The sequence below is a fragment of the Orussus abietinus genome, unplaced genomic scaffold (genome assembly GCF_000612105.2).
Source record: "Orussus abietinus isolate OABI.00-Male unplaced genomic scaffold, Oabi_2.0 scaffold3, whole genome shotgun sequence".
Lineage (NCBI taxonomy): Eukaryota > Metazoa > Arthropoda > Insecta > Hymenoptera > Orussidae > Orussus > Orussus abietinus.
In genome coordinates, this window is record NW_019395984.1 from 1,733,181 (window position 1) to 1,752,163 (window position 18,983).

At 59.1% G+C, this 18,983-nt stretch overlaps 2 protein-coding genes across 2 annotated transcripts; one reads left to right on the forward strand and one right to left on the reverse strand.

Moving 5' to 3' along the window:
* Positions 1 to 271: 271 nt before the first annotated feature.
* On the reverse strand, positions 272 to 5,470 carry LOC105699032 (transcriptional repressor scratch 2-like). The gene is made up of 2 exons (XM_012423730.1): positions 5,182 to 5,470; positions 272 to 1,377 (listed from the first exon to the last, which is right to left on the reverse strand). Exons 1-2 carry the CDS (start codon positions 5,468 to 5,470, stop codon positions 272 to 274), a joined length of 1,395 nt encoding a protein of 464 aa, XP_012279153.1.
* A 7,523-nt stretch (positions 5,471 to 12,993) lies between these two features.
* On the forward strand, positions 12,994 to 15,546 carry LOC105699033 (DNA-directed RNA polymerase II subunit RPB1). Its single transcript, XM_012423731.1, has 3 exons — positions 12,994 to 13,159; positions 13,641 to 14,699; positions 15,104 to 15,546. The coding sequence occupies exons 1-3, from the start codon at positions 12,994 to 12,996 to the stop codon at positions 15,544 to 15,546; spliced, it is 1,668 nt and encodes a 555-aa protein (XP_012279154.1).
* Positions 15,547 to 18,983: the final 3,437 nt, after the last annotated feature.

Sequence of the window (18,983 nt, forward strand, 5' to 3'; positions counted from 1 at the left end):
TCGGGCAAAGGTGCCCGAAATCACCGGTCGGCAGCTTCGATCGGGTCTTGCACCCTCCACGTTCCAGGCCCTGCAAGAGACGAGAAATCCTCCCTTTCGTTCTTCCTCCTACCTAAGCCAGGAGCGTTCCAGGAGTCCAATCCGCGCCAGTCCGGCCTTGGATCGCGATAGCCCACCTCGGCCGGCCAGGTGTACCCGGTTAGCTCTCCTCCTCGGCAGGTCGATCCGCAGGGTCCAACCTGGTCGGGTGGTCGGGGTCCCTCGGCTGGCGCTACAAGCCGCGGTTCTGGGCCTGGGCGGGCTGAGCCCTGGGGGGCAGCTCCTCGTCCCTCAGGCAGGCGGACTCCAGGTGCTTGTTCAGGTAGGACTTGAGCGCGAAGGTCTTGTGGCACCTGCCGCACTCGTAGTTCTTGTCGGCCGAGTGGGTCTGCATGTGAGCCCTCAGGTTGGACCGGTCGGCGAAGGCCTTCCCGCAGTGGGCGCATCCGAAGGGCTTCTCCCCGGTGTGGCTCCTCAGGTGTCCCTGGAGCAGCCACGGCCTGGAGAACAGCTTCCCGCAGACGCCGCAGCTGTGGGCCAGCTTGTGCGTCAGCACGTGCATCGCCAGGGCGGGCATGCTGACGTAGGCCTTCCCGCAGTGGATGCACTTCTTCGCCGACTGGGAGTCCAGGCTGCGGTGGGTCTGCTTGTGCCTGGAGAGGTTCGAGGAGGTGGCGTACTGCTTGCCGCACTCCGTGCAGGTGAATTTCGGCTTGTCCGGCTGAGCGGCGGAGTCCTTGTCGGGGACAGCGGCGTTGCTGGACTTGCGCTTGGACCTGCCGTCGGAGACGAAGAAGGCCTCGTAGGTGTAGGCTACGGTCTTGTTGTGGGACTCCTCGGCGGGAGTGGGCGACCTGGGCTGCGGGGTCTGGGGCTCTTGGCGTTGGGGGGTCTGCGAGGGCACCGGGACCAAGACGGACACGGGGATTGGGGCCGGCTGGGCGGGGGGAGGAGGCGCCACCGGGGCCTGATGCGGTGCGGGACCCGGTGACAGCGTGTGGACGAAGACGGAGTGCGTCGGCGCCGCGGGGGACGCGCTCAGGTCGAGGATCGCCTGCGCCGCCGATAGGTCCTCCTCCGCTGCGGTTCGGATTTCCGGCTGCAGACTGTACGGCCGGTAGATGTCCTTCTTCTTGGGCGGTAGCGAGAGGGCCGTGCCGGTGCTGGTGAAGCACATCGCCAGGCTCTTCCTGGGCGGCAGGGTGGCCGGCTGCAGGTCCTGGGCCTGATGTTGGACCGGGGAGGCTGGGCCAACCGGACTCGCCAACTCGGCCGCCGAGCGCAGCGTCGCGTACTTTGGAGGCTCCTCATGGTTCAGCCACGTCTCGTGCGTGTATCCTGGAAGGACGATGCGACGTTTTGAGTCAGCCAAGGAATAACGTACGTAAAGGAGACACCTCTGTGGGACGATTTTCGCCCGTGTTTGGAAAAGGAAGGAGAGTCGGAACGGGAAGAAGGCCGCACGTGGAGAAGAATGCCCAGCGGCGCAGGAGACATAAATCTACGTCATTATGGCGATGGGACCATGAAATTGGTCCGGATATTGGAAAACGAAGGAATTGGAACGCTGGGATGTGCAGGAGCGGAGGAGAGAGGGCGGCAAGGAAGGGTTCGCGAATCCTGTATTCCTTCGGAGCTGCCTGGCGTAGATATAAATCGCTTCCCCGATAAATTAAAAGCTCCGCTCGTCCGTTATCAAAAGTCATCCTCGTATTCCTCCGGCGCGGATACTTATTAAATGGGAGGTGAAAAACCCAGGGAAAGAGAACCGCACTCCGGTGGGCACGTTACGGACAGTCAGCGTTTTTCAAAGTAGACTCTTAACGTTATCCAGGCATAAAAGGAGGACCGAAAGGACGTTCCTCCGGGTGGGGCGTTATTAAAACGTCCCGGGATTTGGGATATCGTTTTTTTCGCGGAAGGGTAAATTTCCTAGGGGCAACGTGACACGGATACGGCGTCCCGTATCCTCCGGGATCCTCCAGGATCCTCTTCCGAGATTACAAAGGAGAAATTCGCGACGATCCGGGGGACCTAAATCCAGGTCGTTGTAGGCACTGCGGGACTGATGAAATTGGTTCGCGTCCGGGACCGGAGAAATTGGAAGGTTCCGAATGGGGGAAAAGAGGACACAATGGCCGGCCCCTACGAGATAAGGTAAATACGGTTCCCCGGAATAATCGAAACAATTGCAGGACACCTCTTTTCGCGGGATCTGCATTCGAATCCGCCCATTGTTCCGCCGAGGGGGGAAAGTCTCCGAAAGAGGAGCTCACCGAGGAAGGAGGACTCCTCCGCGGAATTTTCGATTAGATTAGGAAGGACGATCCCGGAGTCCTGATCCACCAGTTGATGGAATTGGTTCCAGTCCTCGGGGCCGCGAGGGGCGGGACGATTCGGCTCGAAATCCTCCTTTGCGGAATGGCAAAATTGTAACGCCATTTGTCTTCCTAGGTACTCGGAGAGCCCTCTCCCTCGGACACGATAAAGCCGGCTAAAGGACGACCGTCCACCCCCCGGCGCTTCCTAAGGACGAAATAACGGAGACATCATCCTCCGAAAGCTCGGCAGATTACGAAAGAGGAACAAGGACCGATCCGGATACCTAAATCCACGTCGTTGCGGCGGAATGGGAGCCGAGATTGGTCCGCTCCTGGAGGACCTCGAAGGAAGAGGACCAGGACTCGCGAATCCTGCATTCCCCTCGCTCCCCCTTTCTGCGCATTCGGAATTTTAATTCGGGACCCCCGGCAGGACGCGCCGCTCCCGGGGCGCAATAAATCCTGGGTAATCGGCAGTAAAGGACCTTATCCCCCGGGCGAGGGACCGGGTCCTTGGGGGACCGGGACCCTCAGGATTTTCGGATCGGGGCGGCGCGCCCTGGAGAAAAAGGACCTCCGAGCTGCCACGACCTCCGGGACGTCCGAGGATGCCGCGAATCCTGGCCCTTTATCGTCGGCCATAAAAACGCGACCGGGAAGAGGGGACCGAGATTAGGGACGCGTCCTGGGAAGAATTATGACGGCCGGCCCTGCCCGGACGGAGTTTATCTTTATAACGTCGAATCGCCATGTCGCTGGATATCCCGGATAGCCCGAGGAAGCTCGAAGGACTCGCGTTATCAGGAGTCACCGATGACGAGGGGGGCTCCTTATCCGGGAACTGAGATATACGCATAAAAAGGAATATTCCCCGGCCCGACTAGGGCGTCGAGATTGCATCAACTAATGAAATTCCTCGCTGAAACGTATTTGGCTCGAAACTCTGCCTCGAGTTTCTCTACCTCGAGGAACCCTCGAAGGACCGGCGTTATCGCGGAGGGTCGTCGACGACGAGGTCCACCAAGAGCGGGGTCCTTATCCAAGGACCAGGATGGCCGCGTAAAAGAGAATACTTCCTCCGGAAGATAATGCCTCGACTGCCCTTCCGGCCTGAGCGTCACGTCGCGCCAAGATTACATCTGATAATGAAATTGCAAGTATCGGTGCTCCGTGACTCCAGCGATATCCCAACATCAATATTTTCCCCGGTCCCGAGGGAAAGTTTATCCACTCGGGGGTCGCGCCGCGAGGGGAAAAAGGGAAACCCGAGGAAACCGTCAAAGTGGAGGGTCCGGGGATTTCCATTTTCGAAAAGACCTCATTACCGCCGATAGTCTCCGCCATGAATATTCAGGCGCATGAATCACCGCCGGCTCTCGCGCTTCCTGCAACGACTCCGGTGCAGCAGCTGCTCGACGCCATGTGTGCGCCAAGAAATATATCGATACCTGGTGGTAATATTCGTAATCGGGGAGTAATCCCAACCCGTCGATGCACCCGCTGCACCGGAAGCCCACCCGACCCGATAACGACGTTCGTATCCGACGCTTTCACCCCGGCAACCGAGACCACCCCTTGAATCCATCCGCCGCCTCGAATCGCAATCTCCCAGGGCAGGAATTTATTTTCCTAGTAATTTCGCAGGCAATTCGAGCACGCGGCCCGTCCAATAAATCAGGAAATCGCGCTATCGATCTCCGGCCGCGCGTCTATTAGCGGGCTAAATAAAAGGAAGTCAACCTGGATGTATCAGGTCGTGCATTTGATCAACAGACCCGGAAAAGGGGGTCGGAGGGTGGATCGATAACGGGGAATCAACGACCAACGACGGACTACCGATATTTCACCCCCTTTCCCTTGTCGCCCCTTTCTCTCGAAATCGACTCCATTCGAATCTAAGAAGCTCCCTATTCCCCCTAGAGCGCGAGACGACTCCTCCCCATCTTCGAAGAAATTTCAAGATTTTTCAAGATTTTGAGGTTATGCCCACGTGAATCGGTCCCTTCCTCGTTCTCGAGGTTTCCAAGTCGGGAGTGCAAGGAGAGGAACCGAAGATATCGGGAAAAGCACATGAGATGGACGGAGAATTTCCACAACGCGACAATGGCGGAAAATCTCGCGTCGGGAATCCCGTGGACGAAAAGTCTGCCTGGAGGGGGGAGAAAAACGGAAAATATCGAGCGAAGCGGCCTTTCGGGCACGGCATCCCCGTGCGAATGCACACGTGTGCGGTCCCCAATGTGGGACTCCTCCACCCGGAGCCACTCGGCGGGTTAACGAGATGAAAAATCGCCCAAGCTGCCACTGTCGGGCTAATTTCGAGAAAGGGGAGAAACCGAGGGAGAGAGGAGGCCTCCGCATCGGCGAGTATCGACGTGACACATTTTCGAAAGGCTCGGCACCCGCCTACTTGTTGAGCCGTCCTCCGGTTCCGGGTGCTCTACGTGCCCACCGGAGACATCGTCGAGGGGTCACGACCCGCCTCGGAGCCGACAAAGAGGCGCGATCAAAAGTCACCCCGAATGCGAAAAGGACTCCCCGAGAATGGACCGAACGCGTGCTCGTACACGCGGAATGAAAACGCGCACGAGGACGCGAGACGTCGAGCTCAGGAATTAACGATTTTAGGGGAAGTAACGCACTCGAGGTGCCCGACCTTCCACACGGCGTGCAACGATCGCGGGCGGGTCGCGTGCCCTTCCACGCATGATTCGGCTCGCGGCGTTGTAAATAGAGGATCTCCTCTCGGGCTTTCGAGATCTCGGGATCGGGAGCGGAGGGCGTGGTCGATTTCCGGTGCCGATAAGCGAAAGGCCCTCACCGTGATAGTAGAGGGCCCCGGCGGCATTGAGGGGCGGGGGGCTCGGCGCGGTGGCGCCGGCGGTGGGGCTGTGGGGCCCCCAGCAGGTCTGGGCGGCGCGGGGGTCGGTGTCGCCCACCACGTCGATCTCCTCATCCTCGGTCCCGTCGCCGCGCTGGCCGAGTCGTTCCTGGGGGTCCGGCGGATGTCGAAGGTCCTCAGGGGCGCGCAGTTCCTGGAGGTCGGCGTCGTCCTCCCGGTCGGGCCAGGGGTAGGCCTTCCACTTCTTGGCCATGAGGCAGCGCGGCATCTCGGCGGGAGGACCCGGCCGGGCCCCGGGGGCGCCGTCTCGCGGGGCGCTGGGCGCGGAAGGCCGCTGGCGGCGAGCGGGGGCGGCTGCGGCTGCGGCGCGTTTCGGGTGGCCTCGTCATCGGCTCAGCCCGAGCGCACCACCCTCCGGGGCCTCCCTCCCGGGGCCCGCGCGCGGGACTCGGGCCCTGCCCCTCGGTCGCGCCTCGGCTCGGCAAAGGCGAAGGCTGGGGCCACTGCGGGGCTGGGGCGCTGCGACTGTGCGGCCAAGGCGGAACGGGGTGCGACTGCTCCTCGGTGCGGCGGCGGCGGCACCGCGCTCCGCCGGTCCCCGCCCGCGCCCCACCCCGCGCGGAGGGGCGGCTTCCGCCGACGTCGGTGCCGGCGTCGGAGCCGTCGCGGCGCAGTTGGGGTGAGACCCCCTCCGCCGGGTCCGCGCCGCTCGAGGGGGCGCGCTCCCGCTTCCCCCGAGGGGAGCCGCGCCCGCCACGGACTGGCGAGCACGCGTCCGCGCACACCTCCTTATACCCCGTGTACGGACGAGGCGCGCGAGTATGCGGGCGCTGCGGGCGCCGGCGCGCATCGGCGCCGCGCAACCCCCCCACCTACGGGCGCCGCCGAGTGCCCGCGGACGGTATATAAGGGCGCGCCGGGTGGGGGCTGGCGGCGTTGCCAAGAGGGGCGGCGGTGCACCCTGCGGCGCGCCTCGGGGTGCGGGCCGCTGTCGGGGCTCGCGTAACGGTGCCAGGGCGGGAGGGGGTGCACGGAAGCGCGGAGCGTGCGAGCGAGCCGGAGTGGCGCGGTGCGGCGCGGCGTGGCCTCGCGTGGCGCGGTCGGGCCGCCCCCTCCCCGCGCGGAGGGGACCGCGTCCGGTCGCACATGCGCCGCGACGCCGCATCGACCCGCCGCCTAGGCAACACCTGGTAGCACCCCACGTGCAGCGGTGGACCGCGCGGACGCGCACACACACGAGCCACGCGCGACCCCCTCGCTGGCTTCGCCGAGCCACGCTACCCCCGTCCCGCCCCTCCGCGACCCTCGTATCGAATATCCCACTGGCCTTCCCGTTCCGTCTACTGACCCACGCCAATGCGTTTCTCCGCAGGCCGGCGAATTGCACGGGCGTCGATCAACCCCCCACCCCGCGCGCCCTTTATCGCCCTCGAGCACCCGGTCCTGGAAGCGGCCGGAAGACCCCGAATCCGAAGGAAAGCTCCCCGGGGACTCGGCAAAGGACTCGGCCAACGAATCGCCGATATTTCACCCCCACGCCCGCCCTCTCCGACAAACTCGCGTTTAACGCCGGTCCCGGCCCGGGATGGCTCGGTCCACGTCGGATTCCCGGAATCGCCCGGGGATCCAGGGATCCTAACCTGGAACGGCACCCGAATCCGGGTATTCGGATTCGTCTGCGATACAATGCGTAACCGGATGGAACACCGGACGGAAGATGTATCGTCCGTTTTTCTAGGAGGGCGAGTCTCGTTCGGGGGAGCGTTAAACCTAAACTTCTCCCATCGATTGGCAGACCCCGTTTCGGGGCGGCTCGGCTTCCTCTGGAGCGCGGCCAACATCTGCCCCAGGTGAGCCTTCGTCGCCTCTTTGACCCCGATCGCGCCTCCGCTGCCTCTCGCCCCGTCAATAAATCCCCGAGCCCGTGACCGAACGCCACTCCGATCGGCGGGGAAATAGCGTTTGCGGCCGGAATGAAGGATTCATAAATGTCGCCGCTTGACCTACAACGGAGGCGTAGGAGTCCGCGCGGAAGTCGGCCGCGGCCGTAAAAGGGGAGCCCGGCTTTTTCTCGGAAGGAGCTTCCGAGTCGTCGGACTTCGCCTTTGATCCCCGCGAGGAGCCGGTAACGAGCGAGTCGCGCTTACTCAAAAGAACCGCTCGAAGATCCCTCCTCGATAACGAGACGCGCGATCCAAGATGGCGGCGCTCGCGAATTCTTGCCCTCCCGCTAACCTGTACCTAGAAAGTCGGTAATTATTTCGAGATCTCTCGAGGCAACCATTAATAAGTGCCCTCAAAGGGTTCAAACGACTCGAAGATCCCTCCTCGATAACGAGGCGATCGATCCAAGATGGCCGCCGCCCGCTCGCGAGGGGAACGTTATCGATATCGCGACGCGCGGGGCTCGCGATGATTTCCAGATTTCCCCCCGCCGGAGAATTTATGGAACGGAGGAGACTCGTTCGCGATATCGCGGATCCGTTATCAGAGGCCGCGTGCAATGGTCGATGCGTTGCGGAAGGTACGCGCCATTATGACCCGGACGGAGCCCACCAGTTGCGGATCTTTGCGGACGGAAAAGAAGGGGCCGAAGTCAACTACCTGTGGATACTTCTACAAGTTGTTGCGTATTCGCAACCCCCGGGGTGTGCATATATATATATATATGCACACCTATATTATTTTTTTTTCTCCCAACTTAATCCATACTCGCCCCCGTCTCCGACCCTCCCTCGGAGCGTCACCTCCACCCCCGAAGCGCGCGTACAAGTAACTCCATTATCGCCTCCGAAATGAGCAAACTATAATCGTCGCCGTCTCCTCTATCCATAATGCATTTTGAAACCGACCGCCATTTGCAATTCTTTCCCCGGCCCTTTCCGCTTCGGGTTTCATATCGAGCGCACCAGTTGCGGAAAGCAGGAACTGCAGTAAAATCAACTACCTGTGGATACCTCCACAAGTTGTTGCGTATTCGCAACAGCTGCTGATATCTCGGGGTAATTCGGATGCCATTTTGTGTCGCTCCCTTCCCGTCTCTTCCGCAGTTCAAGACGTTGCAGCCCGCGCCAATAAGTGCGGAAACCGCGAAGCGATCGCCCCCCCCCCCAAGAGGGTGGAATATTGCATAAATAATTAACTCGGACGAGTCACCCCCGAGGCCGTGCAATGGTCGGCCTTAATTCCTCAAAAAATCCGCATTAACGGCATAATTGCATTATTATGCATTACTTCCGGTCGCGGCGACCAGGAACGGCGTCGCGGCGTCGACTACCTGTGGCTACGCGACGTTCCGTCGTGCCGATTATTTCCGGCCCTTCCCGATATGCCAATTAAATATGAAAACCTGCAAAAGTTGTATTTAAACAGGAGATATGAAGAAATAAAAAAAAGGGAAAAAAAAACACATCCAACGTCGCTCGGCGGCACAGGTAAAGTCGTTACCTCCCGCAGGAAGCACACCAGTTGCGGAAGCCAGGAGTCGCGTTACAGCCGACTACCTGTGGATACACGAGTTATGCCCGCGATACTCGGGGAAATTTCGCGCAATTACTTCTGGCTCACTTCCGTTCCGCACTTTCCTGGCCTCCCCTCCCGGCGCGCTCCTAATTAGCATTGTCGCGTCACCGCGCGTCTGCGCCAATTACGGCGAAGTGCCGGCCGCTCGAAATTCCCTTTTTCCACCCCCTAGTCCCGGGAAAGGGAGCCAAACCCGGAGGTTTGTCCCGCGGGGGATCCTCGAGGGGGTCGTCAATTCGCGAATTACCTGCCGCCTCGGGAATTCTCCGGACTTTTTGCGGGCCCGAGAGATCCGCCATTGTAGCGTTTCCCCGACCCCCCGGAGGACAACCACCCCTGCGATAAGAATTTCCCGACTCCCGCCCTGTAACCGCCATCACGGACTCCCAGGGCGCCGTTAACCTTAGGCGCTGGAGGAAGAAATTGTGAATTTGCAGAAAATCCAATATGGCGTCCCGTTGCGCGCGTCGCCATCTTTTGTTCCCGAATCGAGGCGCGACGCGGATCGCTTAAAGGGTTGGTTTACGAGTCAGGGGGTGTCTCGAAGTCGCGATCGCCACTGGGCACTTCGCTCGTATTAACGAGTTTGTACTCCGGGGGTTAATGGCGGTGCTTCCAGAGCTTCTCGAAGAATGCCCCCGCGGAGGCGATTAGCGTGTCAATGGAGATTCCCATCGAGGGTGGGCGGACTAATTTCGAGCGGGGAGCTTTACGTCCGCCTCGACCTATCGAGGCCTGGGATCGCGGCGAAAATCGCCCCCTAAAATCGGACCTGGGACAAGACGCCATCAATTATTTCCCCCGGTCGAGAAAGTACCACGTGGAACCTCGCGCTTACGTAAGACCTAAATATAACACAGGGACAGCCCTCCGATCGAACCTCCGCTTCCCTGATCGCCCGATTACCTTTAATACGTCCCGAAATATCGGCAGGTATTTTTCCCGCGGATATACGACGACCGGATCCCTGTCCCCGGCATCTGGGACGATAACCGAGCCAGGGGACATCCCGTCGATAAGCGAAACAATTGGAGCGACGATCGAGGATCGCGCACAACGTGAGAAAGAAGCGGTGGGCGAGTTATTCCCCCTTCGGCACGTGCACCGAGAGGGTATCGACTGGGCCCTTCGAGTACATCGGTCCGATCGTTACGTGGCTCGTCGTACCTCTGGATTCGAGACGGCTCATCGGAAGCCCTTCGATGCACGAAACCGAGCGGTGCTCTCGGGTTACGGATTAATCGAAACGGCCACCGGCGAGCAATCGCTCGTAGTCGGCGCCGAAACCCGGCGTTATCCATCTTCGGGTCCATTTGGACCGTTTCCCCTCTTTCCGGCTGTACTCGTTCAGGCTCCTGTATACGGTACCTCGTGTACCTCTATGTATCGAATTTATATAACAAAATGAGGAACGCGTGTATACGGTACCTCGTGTACCTCTATGTATCGAATTTATATAACAAAATGAGGAACGCGTGTATACGGTACCTCGTGTACCTCTATGTATCGAATTTATATAACAAAATGAGGAACGCGTGTATACGGTACCTCGTGTACCTCTATGTATCGAATTTATATAACAAAATGAGGAACGCGCGGGAGAGTCGAGGTCTTCGGTACGGAGGACATCTCGAATCGCGACGGGTTGCTCGGGGTTGCTCGGGGTTGCCGGGCAACCTGGCCGCTATCAGCGGCGCCCAGGGAGGCGAGACTGCACCAACGTCGGCCGCGTTGGTCCAGTCTGACTTATTAAAAGGCAGCGGGGAGACGGATCTCGGATTCTGTATCCCGCGGAGTCCAACATGGCGCCGGACGACCGCTCGATTACGGGGTGCTCGGGGTCCCCTTTCCCGAGCCTCCATGTGGCCGTCATGGCCGCCCCGAGTTGGCGAGGTAGCGAGCCAAGAGCGCTCGTAAATGCCCATTCCGGGGACATAACCTCGAAGCGCGTCGCGTCGGTCGGAGGTCAGGGGAGGCGACGGGTCCCCGAGGTCGTCGTCGGGTTCGGCGGAGCGTCGACTATCGATCGGGCGTCGCAGGGGTAACAGGTGTTGGTCCTGCAGGGAAAAGTCACGGGAGGGTGAAACGGGCCAGCTGGGCCCGTCGCGTGCCCCTCGGGCCGGGGGGAGTCCGGGGTCTCGTGCGATCTCTCACGCAATTTCCGGCCAGGTCGGCACCCCTCCGGGGGAGGTTCCTCCCCCATGGCCCGGCTTCGAGGTCGATGTCCTGGCCCGGGCGCAGGGAAGGATCGTAAATCCCGACGCAGCGTCCACGGTGGCGCGTCCTATCCCCTGCCGGTCGGCGCCCGCGACGCAGGGGCGTCGCGTCGAGGACGCGGCCCAAAACTCGGGAGATTTACGAGAATCCCTGTAAATCTCGTTGCGTGCCTCATAAGCCCCGACCCAACATCCATAAATCGCGGGCCATCGTCCCTCCCCCGTCTGGCCTGCCGCGACGTCGAGCGGCACCCGGGGTTGGAACGCGGAGGAAGAGGGAGCGCCCTCCAAAGGGCCCGAGCCGGGACGGAGATCGTCTCGCGTTGGCTCGTGGAGGATCCGGCCCCTGCTCGCCCCTGCCACCCTCGGCGTCGTCGTCGCGCTCCCTCCGTCGCAATCGTCCGGCCTCGGCGGCGCTATCGATTAGGAGTTCGCCGCTGACTATCGCCGTGGCGGTAACAGGTGTTGGTCTGGCCCGAACTTGTAAAATCGATGGGGCGCACGGCTCGGCTCGGCGTCGGCGGGGGCCGCGAGGCGCCGTCCCCCCGGCCGCCCTGCGCCTGCGCCCGGGGCGTCGCGACGAGCCGGCCGCCGCGGCGCGAGACGCCGTCCAGTCGCACCCCAGCCACACCCGGACGCGCCATGTAGAGAGTCGGGTCTGCCCTCCGCGCGTACGGCGGACAATTGTTGCTTCACCCACAGGTGGTGGTATTCTTAGCTGCGACGGCCTCCTCGCCGGGGGCCGGGATCCGGCCGGGAAGTCGGGCCGCGCGGGAGTCGCCGCCAGTGGCGGCGGAGTGGCGACCGGGGCCCGGTGCGGTGGTGGGGGAGGGGGGCAGTCGGGGCAGTCGGGCCCCGGGCGCGAGTGAACGGGCCATGGAGGGGGCGCCCCCGGCCCCCTAGGGCGGGCAGCCTCCGGGCGGCCGCGCCGGCCCTGGTACTCGCCGCCGGGATGCGTCGCGGCGCCGAGGGCCGCTGCGCGTCCGCGAGACTTCGGATTTATCGACCACACCGCGCGCGCGGACCTGTTGTCCAACTTGTTGCTCGCCCTGCCCGATGAGAGACCCGCGCCCTTTTGGACAAGCGGAGGAGGAGGAGGGCCCCGGGACTCCGGAGGCGTCCCCGAGGATGGCGACGCGACCAGGACCCGGGAGCCCGCGGGGCGGCGGCACGGCGGCCGGGACGGCGTAGGCGCCGCTCATGGGGTGGCGCGACTCGAGAGCGAGAGAGACGCCGAGACTTTGATACGCGACGTATACCCCCACGTCCCCGCGCCTACTCCGGCGCGGAGTAGACTAGCTACCGATAAGTATTTATATTCGCGCATGCGAGCATCTAGTCACCTAAGTCGTAGGACCCGGAGGAGCGTCCGCGGAGGGAGCGCCGTGGCACGTGGCCACGCGACTCGCCCGATAATCTTCCACCCGTGAGATACAACGAAAGCAATACTGAACAAGGTAGCGGAGCCGGCAGGGATCCTCGGACGAGAGGACCGAGGAGGGCGCGAGCGCCGGGGACGCCGCGACGCCCCCGGGACGCCGTCGCCTCGGGACCCCGAGTCCGGTCGCGTCCACCTGGCGCAGATTTTTACAGATTTAGCTCACTTTTCGAGGCAGCCGAATATTTTGGGGCCACCCAGAGGGTGAGCCCTCGACCGCTGAACGACCGTGCAACGATACCTAGGTTTAGATAGGAGCCGGACGCGAGAGCGATCCCCGGGGTGTCGTCTTCGATTTTGAAGACACCCTCGCAATTTTAAAACACCTCGTCGGCCGCTTCGCGTCCCTCTTCGCCGATCCAAGGAACGGACCAACGAGACGCCGACTTTCGCCGTTTGCCCCCAAGGGCGAAGAGGACGCCGAGGCTTCTCCCCGGAACACGAGGATGCGCTCGGGAGATCCCGTCGCTTAAGCGGACGGATCGCCCCCGATCTCGGGGTCGCTTTTACATTTGCACTTTTATAGACGTTCGTTATTCCGGGGGAGCCTTAGAGGGCGGTCCCGCAGGTTTCTAGGAAGAAGGAATACCAGGCTTCGAGGGGATAGGAGTCAAGATGCCGCGGTGCTACATGGTGAAGAAGGCCCCGTGCAACAAGTACATCACCAGCGTCGCCAGGGGATTCGAGAGCTGGGGTCGAGGAAGGGACTCGCCGTCCCCGAGCGTGGTCCAGCTGCAAGCCTCCCAGGTGGAGGCGTCCCCTGCGGCTGCACCTGCACGAGGTATACCCGGTCGACCTCTCCAAACGAGTCCCTAAACCCTGTCGAACCCTTTCTCCGGTACCTCCGTGTTGCTTCTCGTCCTTGTCGCGGGGCTCCCTTTCTTTCCGGCCATTAATCAGAAACGCGCGGAAGTGGTTCCCTCGCGACGTCGAACGGCTCCGTTCCCGGGGCCGGTAATGGCGGAGATTTCTCAACGCCGCGGGGGGGCCTCGATAATTAATGGCGATCGAGGCTCGTTCGCGTAATCGGATTTATCGGCGGGGCGATCGATCAAGGGAGCGCTCCGTTATCGGGGACCGACTGTCACCTGGTTTCACCCTTCCCGCCGGGACGTGACGCGCCCCGACCGAAGGGTAGCGTGACGAAGAGCGACGCGCGGCACAATTTGGCCGCTTATTAACGTCGTCCGCCGTCCGAGACCCGTCGAGCCGGGGAATCGTTAAAACCGACGCACCGACAACGGATTTTCTCGTTTCCCCAGAATGCCCGACGCCGCAGTTCCCGACAGGGCCCGGCATGCCGACGTCGGACCCGACGAGCTGCCAGGACTACGGAGCGGGGACCGCGACTACGTCGACGACGCCGGCGTGCAGGGCACCGTCTCCCACCTACTCGTCGACGGAGACGGACGAGATCATCGACGTGACGACCTGCTCGACGCCCTCCGTCTATCCTTCGCCTTCGGACCCGACGTCGCTGGCATTGCGGTCGGAGGATCCGTCGGTCCCGACGTCGCCGGAGAGCACGATGGTGTCGCTGGACGAGCCCCGGATCTCCACTCTGCACCGGCCCCTGGTGACCTCCTCTTCGACGTGCTGCCCGATCCCTTCCTACAGGGACGCGGGGAGCGAGCACGTGCGCACGGGGATCGGCACCATGGTCGGCGCCCCCCAGGAGATGCCGCTCTTCAAGGACAGGTCGGCGGCCGAGACGGAGGCTGCCCACGATCTTCTGGAGCTCTCCAGGTCGCTGCCTCCTCTGCCGCCTCCCAGCGTCGCCGTTGGTCCGCACAGCGTCGTGGAGGCTCCCTCGGCGGACGTGCAGGAGATGACGGTCTATCAGCCGGATCAGCCGATGTACCAGGTGAACACCATCGACCTGGCCAGCCCGGTGTATCAGCCCCATCCCGCCGGCATTATCTACGAGCCGGCCCCGATCGTCCAGCAGACCCCTGGGGGCGTCTTCATCCCGCTGTCGCCGATCCAGGAGATCCTCTTCACGTACAGCGCGCCGACCTCCATCCCATCCATCGTCACTCCACCGCTGGAGCCGCCTCCGTTGACGCCACCTGCCTCCGAGTGCAGCAGCGACATCGAGAACAACAGTCCCAATGCTCAGCCCATGAGAGACAAGGAGGTGCAGACCGTCACCGAGCAGGCCGAGGTCAAGGCCGCAGCCTACACTTTCGACACCCTCCTGGTGGCCGATGGCCGGTCCAAGAACAAGAAGTCCCCGCCGCAGAAGCCCGTCAACGAGTCCGAGCTCGGGGAATCAACGGAAAATAAGCCCAAGACCGGAAGCTACGTCTGCTGCGAATGCGGTGGGTTTGGGATGGGCCTACCTCTTCGCCCTTTCCTTTCTCCCCTACCCGGAAGAGGTGGATTTCAGTTTCCCTCGAAGCGCCTAAAAGTACCTTCCCGTAGTAGCATCTCCGTTAAGGGAGCACGAAAGTGGCATCCGAGGGGTCGACCCTTCGTGAAACTTTTCTCCAAACCGGGTTTTCAAACGTCGCAATTTATAAAAGAAATTTAAAGCGTCCATATGCAAATTAGAAAAAAAAAAAGAAAATTAGTTCCGAGGAAGCGTCCTTATGGTCTTATGTTGCAAGGATCGAAACGACTCGGTGCCCCTAGTTTGGGGAAAAGTTAAACAGGCGAGACCTCTTTGAGGCCACTTTCACGTCACCTTAAGCCAAAACTGAAGTGAAGGTTTCAATCGTTTCAGGCAAACAATACGCCACGTCGTCGAACTTGTCTCGCCACAAGCAGACCCACCGCAGCATAGACTCCCAGTCGGCGAAGAAGTGCATCCACTGCGGGAAGGCCTACGTCAGCATGCCCGCCCTGGCGATGCACGTGTTGACGCACAAGCTGACCCACAGCTGCGGCGTCTGCGGGAAGCTGTTCTCCAGGCCGTGGCTGCTGCAGGGACACCTGAGGAGCCACACCGGGGAGAAGCCCTACGGCTGCGCCCACTGCGGGAAGGCCTTCGCCGACAGGTCCAACCTGAGGGCTCACATGCAGACCCACTCGGGCGACAAGAACTACGAGTGCCCCAAGTGCCACAAGTCCTTCGCCCTCAAGTCTTACCTGAACAAGCACCTGGAGTCGGCCTGCCAGAGGGAGAACGGCGACGAGAGCAGCAACGACGTGGACTCGCCTCCTTAGGCGTATCCGCGGTCCTGCGAGTCGACGAGTCCTTCGTTATTCAGAGTTCGTGGAATCCACCAGGGTACTCACGGGTTTGCCAGGAAAATCCTGGGCTGAAGATCCATCCACGGAAATGGAGCCCTCCCCTAGGGTTTCCAATCCGAGCGTCGAGGAGAGGAGAGGAGGCACCACGACGGCTCTGGCTCGAGGATCCAGGTCTTCTGCCGGAAGTGCCGCAAGCGCTGAAACAGAAATACCGATTCAGGCTTCAGGAAGCCGAGACCGAGATCCTTCGGAGGGCCTCGCCGTCTACCGGCCTCCTGGGACTTGGTGGAGCGTCTTTTTGGGGTCTCCTGGCTAAGTGATTTTCGCGAACGCTCCACCGCAAACCGGCGCCACCTGTTGAATGCGACGAGAGTGACCGTTTGACGGGAAAGGGGGAACGACCGTTCCCGTTGCCCCCTGAATTATGGAACGCGTCGTTACCGACGCTAAACTGTCGCGCGAGCACTCTCCTCGTAAGCGGGGCGTTTTCGCCAGGGAAATCTCCCCGTTCGCGAAATCGTCGCGTCCCCTGCCCGATCCAAGATGGCGGCGGGTAGAGACGGCGCCGCGACCTAACGGCAGGCAGCGGCCTTCACTTTTTCCTTTCCTAGACGCCTTGGAAGGCTTGGATTCCGAGTTACCTCGTCTCACTGGGATAGTTCGGCAATTCTCTCGTTATTTCACGCCATTAAAGTACCGTGGTCGATTACAGGTGGCGCCAGGGAAGGCGACGTAGAGCCGCGTTTTCCGTTTCGTAGGAGCGAGCAAATCTGCAGAATAACCGCGGGATAGGCATGCTGGAACATAGGCATTCATTTGCGGATTAGTTCTTAAGTAGTCGGTGCAATCGCTCGAGTCTAACGCATTTACCGTTTTCTAGTCGGCCGGATGCTGTGCCATGATTATTTCTTAGCGACAGTTTGCTCGTAGAAGAGGCTGTATCCATTTTTTTCTCTCTTCCATTTCCCTCTAGTCGGGTCGTTAGTGCCCAGAAATTAATTTTAATCTATTCGCGGCGTTTCGGAGATGAGACTAGTCTGGCTTACCGAGGCTTTCTCTCCTTCTGGCTTTCGTTTTCGAGGGCGTCGGTCGTCGGTCGTCCTCCTTCGACTTCCTCTGGCGTCGAGGACGGACGTAACCGGCGGATAGACGTTTTAAAATACGTGCCTTTCAGTTTCTAACCTTGCGCGATGCATATCACGAGGAGGCGGCGTGTCCAAAACCCTTTCTTTCTGCCCTGCAAGCTAACCGTGCAATTGTATCAAACATTAATAACGTTTTAATCATAATACCCGTACTCGACAGTCAATCGAATATAATATAGTACTCACGTAACTATAGTCAATAAACGATACGCGGAACGTGCCTAGACGCGGCAAATATTGATAAACCCTCCACCGAAGCTGCTCATTTCTCACGTAAACTAATCCGCCGATTGGCGCGTACGACCTGCAAAAAGAAAAAAAAAAAGAAAAAACAACTTCGAGACACGATCAGCTGATCATTCTCACATGGCACCTGGGCACGTTTTGCGGGAGATGCACTTACAAGGAAATCGAAAAAACGTTGCGCTGTGTCCACTTTTTGGAGAAAAAGGAAAAGAAAAAAGAAGAAAAGTACTCGAAGCAAGGCACTCGGATTTTCAGGTGCGACCGAGCACGCGATTAATCCCGTAAAATGTATACATACACGTACGCGGGTACGGTATGTATATTGATTTACGGCGAGAGCAATTACGTAAATCAACGGAAATACGAAATTACGAGCTGCAGAACTGATATTCGTAAACACGGACTACTAAGGTCCGTAATAGTAAGCCCATAGTATTACAAATTGACAGTTGATGCTATTTAGATATGCAAAGGATGCGAAGCCACCTCTGGACGGTCGTGTCTTATCATTTAAACCCAGTGGACGTTTTACCAATTCTTTATCACCTCCCGACAAAGCTACACATTATCGAAGTCAAGTCTCTCCCCGGAATGTCGAGCTTCGGTCGTATTGTCCTCTCGAGTATGATAAATCGTAAGGCACGATCCAATCCGGAAGTAGCTTGTCAGAAACGTCGAAAAAAAAAAAAGAATATCTGATAATGATGGTAAAACGCGTTTAAGAATATAGGAACTTAGATTAGTGTGATACAAGGTACGACAAAGCAATAATTTAGTGATTGTATGATATTTGATTAGCGATTAGTGCTAAGTTAAACGGTACTTTCGGGAACCTATAAATATTTAACTCGATAAAAGTCATATAGTTTTGTAGAACGGAAGGGAGATTTCCACAGGGGAAGAGAGCGAAGGAGCGAGAGTCTGAGAAAAACGCTGTCTTGGGATCAAAAGAGACGAGAAGATTAAAAAAAGAGAAAAAAAAATGACACACACGAAACAACAAAAGAATTTGGATGTACCGACGCAATTTTCGAGTGTTCTCCAAATTTTTCTTTAGCTGCGTAAGGTGGGGTGGGGGGGTGGGAGGAGGTACGAACTGTAACTAGAGTTACAAGGACATCAAACCTATTTATTTCGGTATACGTGAAACGCCGTGGACTGTCGTCGACAGTGACGTCATCAGCATCGAATTAACCGAATCAGTTTCCGATGACAATGCAATACCACGCAATAAACAGCTGAGACGATCACGGAGTATGCTTAAAAGGTGTTACTTTACATGCTTCTTAACAGGCACATTTTTAAATAAATTCCTGTGACCACCAATACAATGATTTTATTACCCACTGTACATAGATATTTGGCGCAGAGAGAGATCGAAGAAACGTACAATCCTCTGCACTATCTGACGATTTAACCGTCGTGATAATTTCATTTTATCGGAATGAACCGGTTGGATGTTCTAGTTGTTACACGATCGTAGTCGCGGTGCCAAATTCCGTACACGTTACCGAGCTTTATGACCTTTCGAATTCGCTTAATTGGGAGTACCCGAGCGAGCTTGTCATCTCGCTCGAGCTGTAGGAGGCTACATTCATTGACGACCTAATCCGCCGTTTACGCATCCCTTTAACGACCGTATAAAGTTCCCAAGCCCGAAGATCCTCCGCCGAAAGAACGAACTTCCGCCCTCGCATTAAATCGAGCCCCCTCTGAACGTTCATGCCCGAGGAACTACGAAACTCGTCGGGAAAACGACCGCAATGGGTTCCTCGAAGACCGTAAAAAAAGAAAAAGAAATTAATTTCGCCGAGAAGTCGTCCTCGCAAAATTATATTCAAACTCGACGCATCACGCTTGAAAGTTTTTCTGGCTGCCTCCACCGTTTTAGAAGGGGTAGTGCAACTCAACGTACCGATAAATACGTCCCAGCCCGCAAGGGATGGTAAATCAAGACGGTAACTTACATGGGAATCGCAAAAACCACTTACATGCTTATTTACGATACTTAAGGATAAT

What these genes read in the sequence shown, in the direction of transcription:
- LOC105699033 (XM_012423731.1), top strand. Translation starts at nt 12,994, where the DNA reads ATGCCGCGGTGCTACATGGTGAAGAAGGCCCCGTGCAACAAGTACATC. An exon ending in TGCGGCTGCACCTGCACGAG is followed by an intron (nt 13,160 to 13,640) that starts GTATACCCGGTC and finishes TCGTTTCCCCAG; the next exon opens with AATGCCCGACGCCGCAGTTC. An exon ending in CTACGTCTGCTGCGAATGCG is followed by an intron (nt 14,700 to 15,103) that starts GTGGGTTTGGGA and finishes CAATCGTTTCAG; the next exon opens with GCAAACAATACGCCACGTCG.
- LOC105699032 (XM_012423730.1), bottom strand. Translation starts at nt 5,470, where the DNA reads ATGCCGCGCTGCCTCATGGCCAAGAAGTGGAAGGCCTACCCCTGGCCC. An exon ending in CGGGGCCCTCTACTATCACG is followed by an intron (nt 1,378 to 5,181) that starts GTGAGGGCCTTT and finishes TCGTCCTTCCAG; the next exon opens with GATACACGCACGAGACGTGG.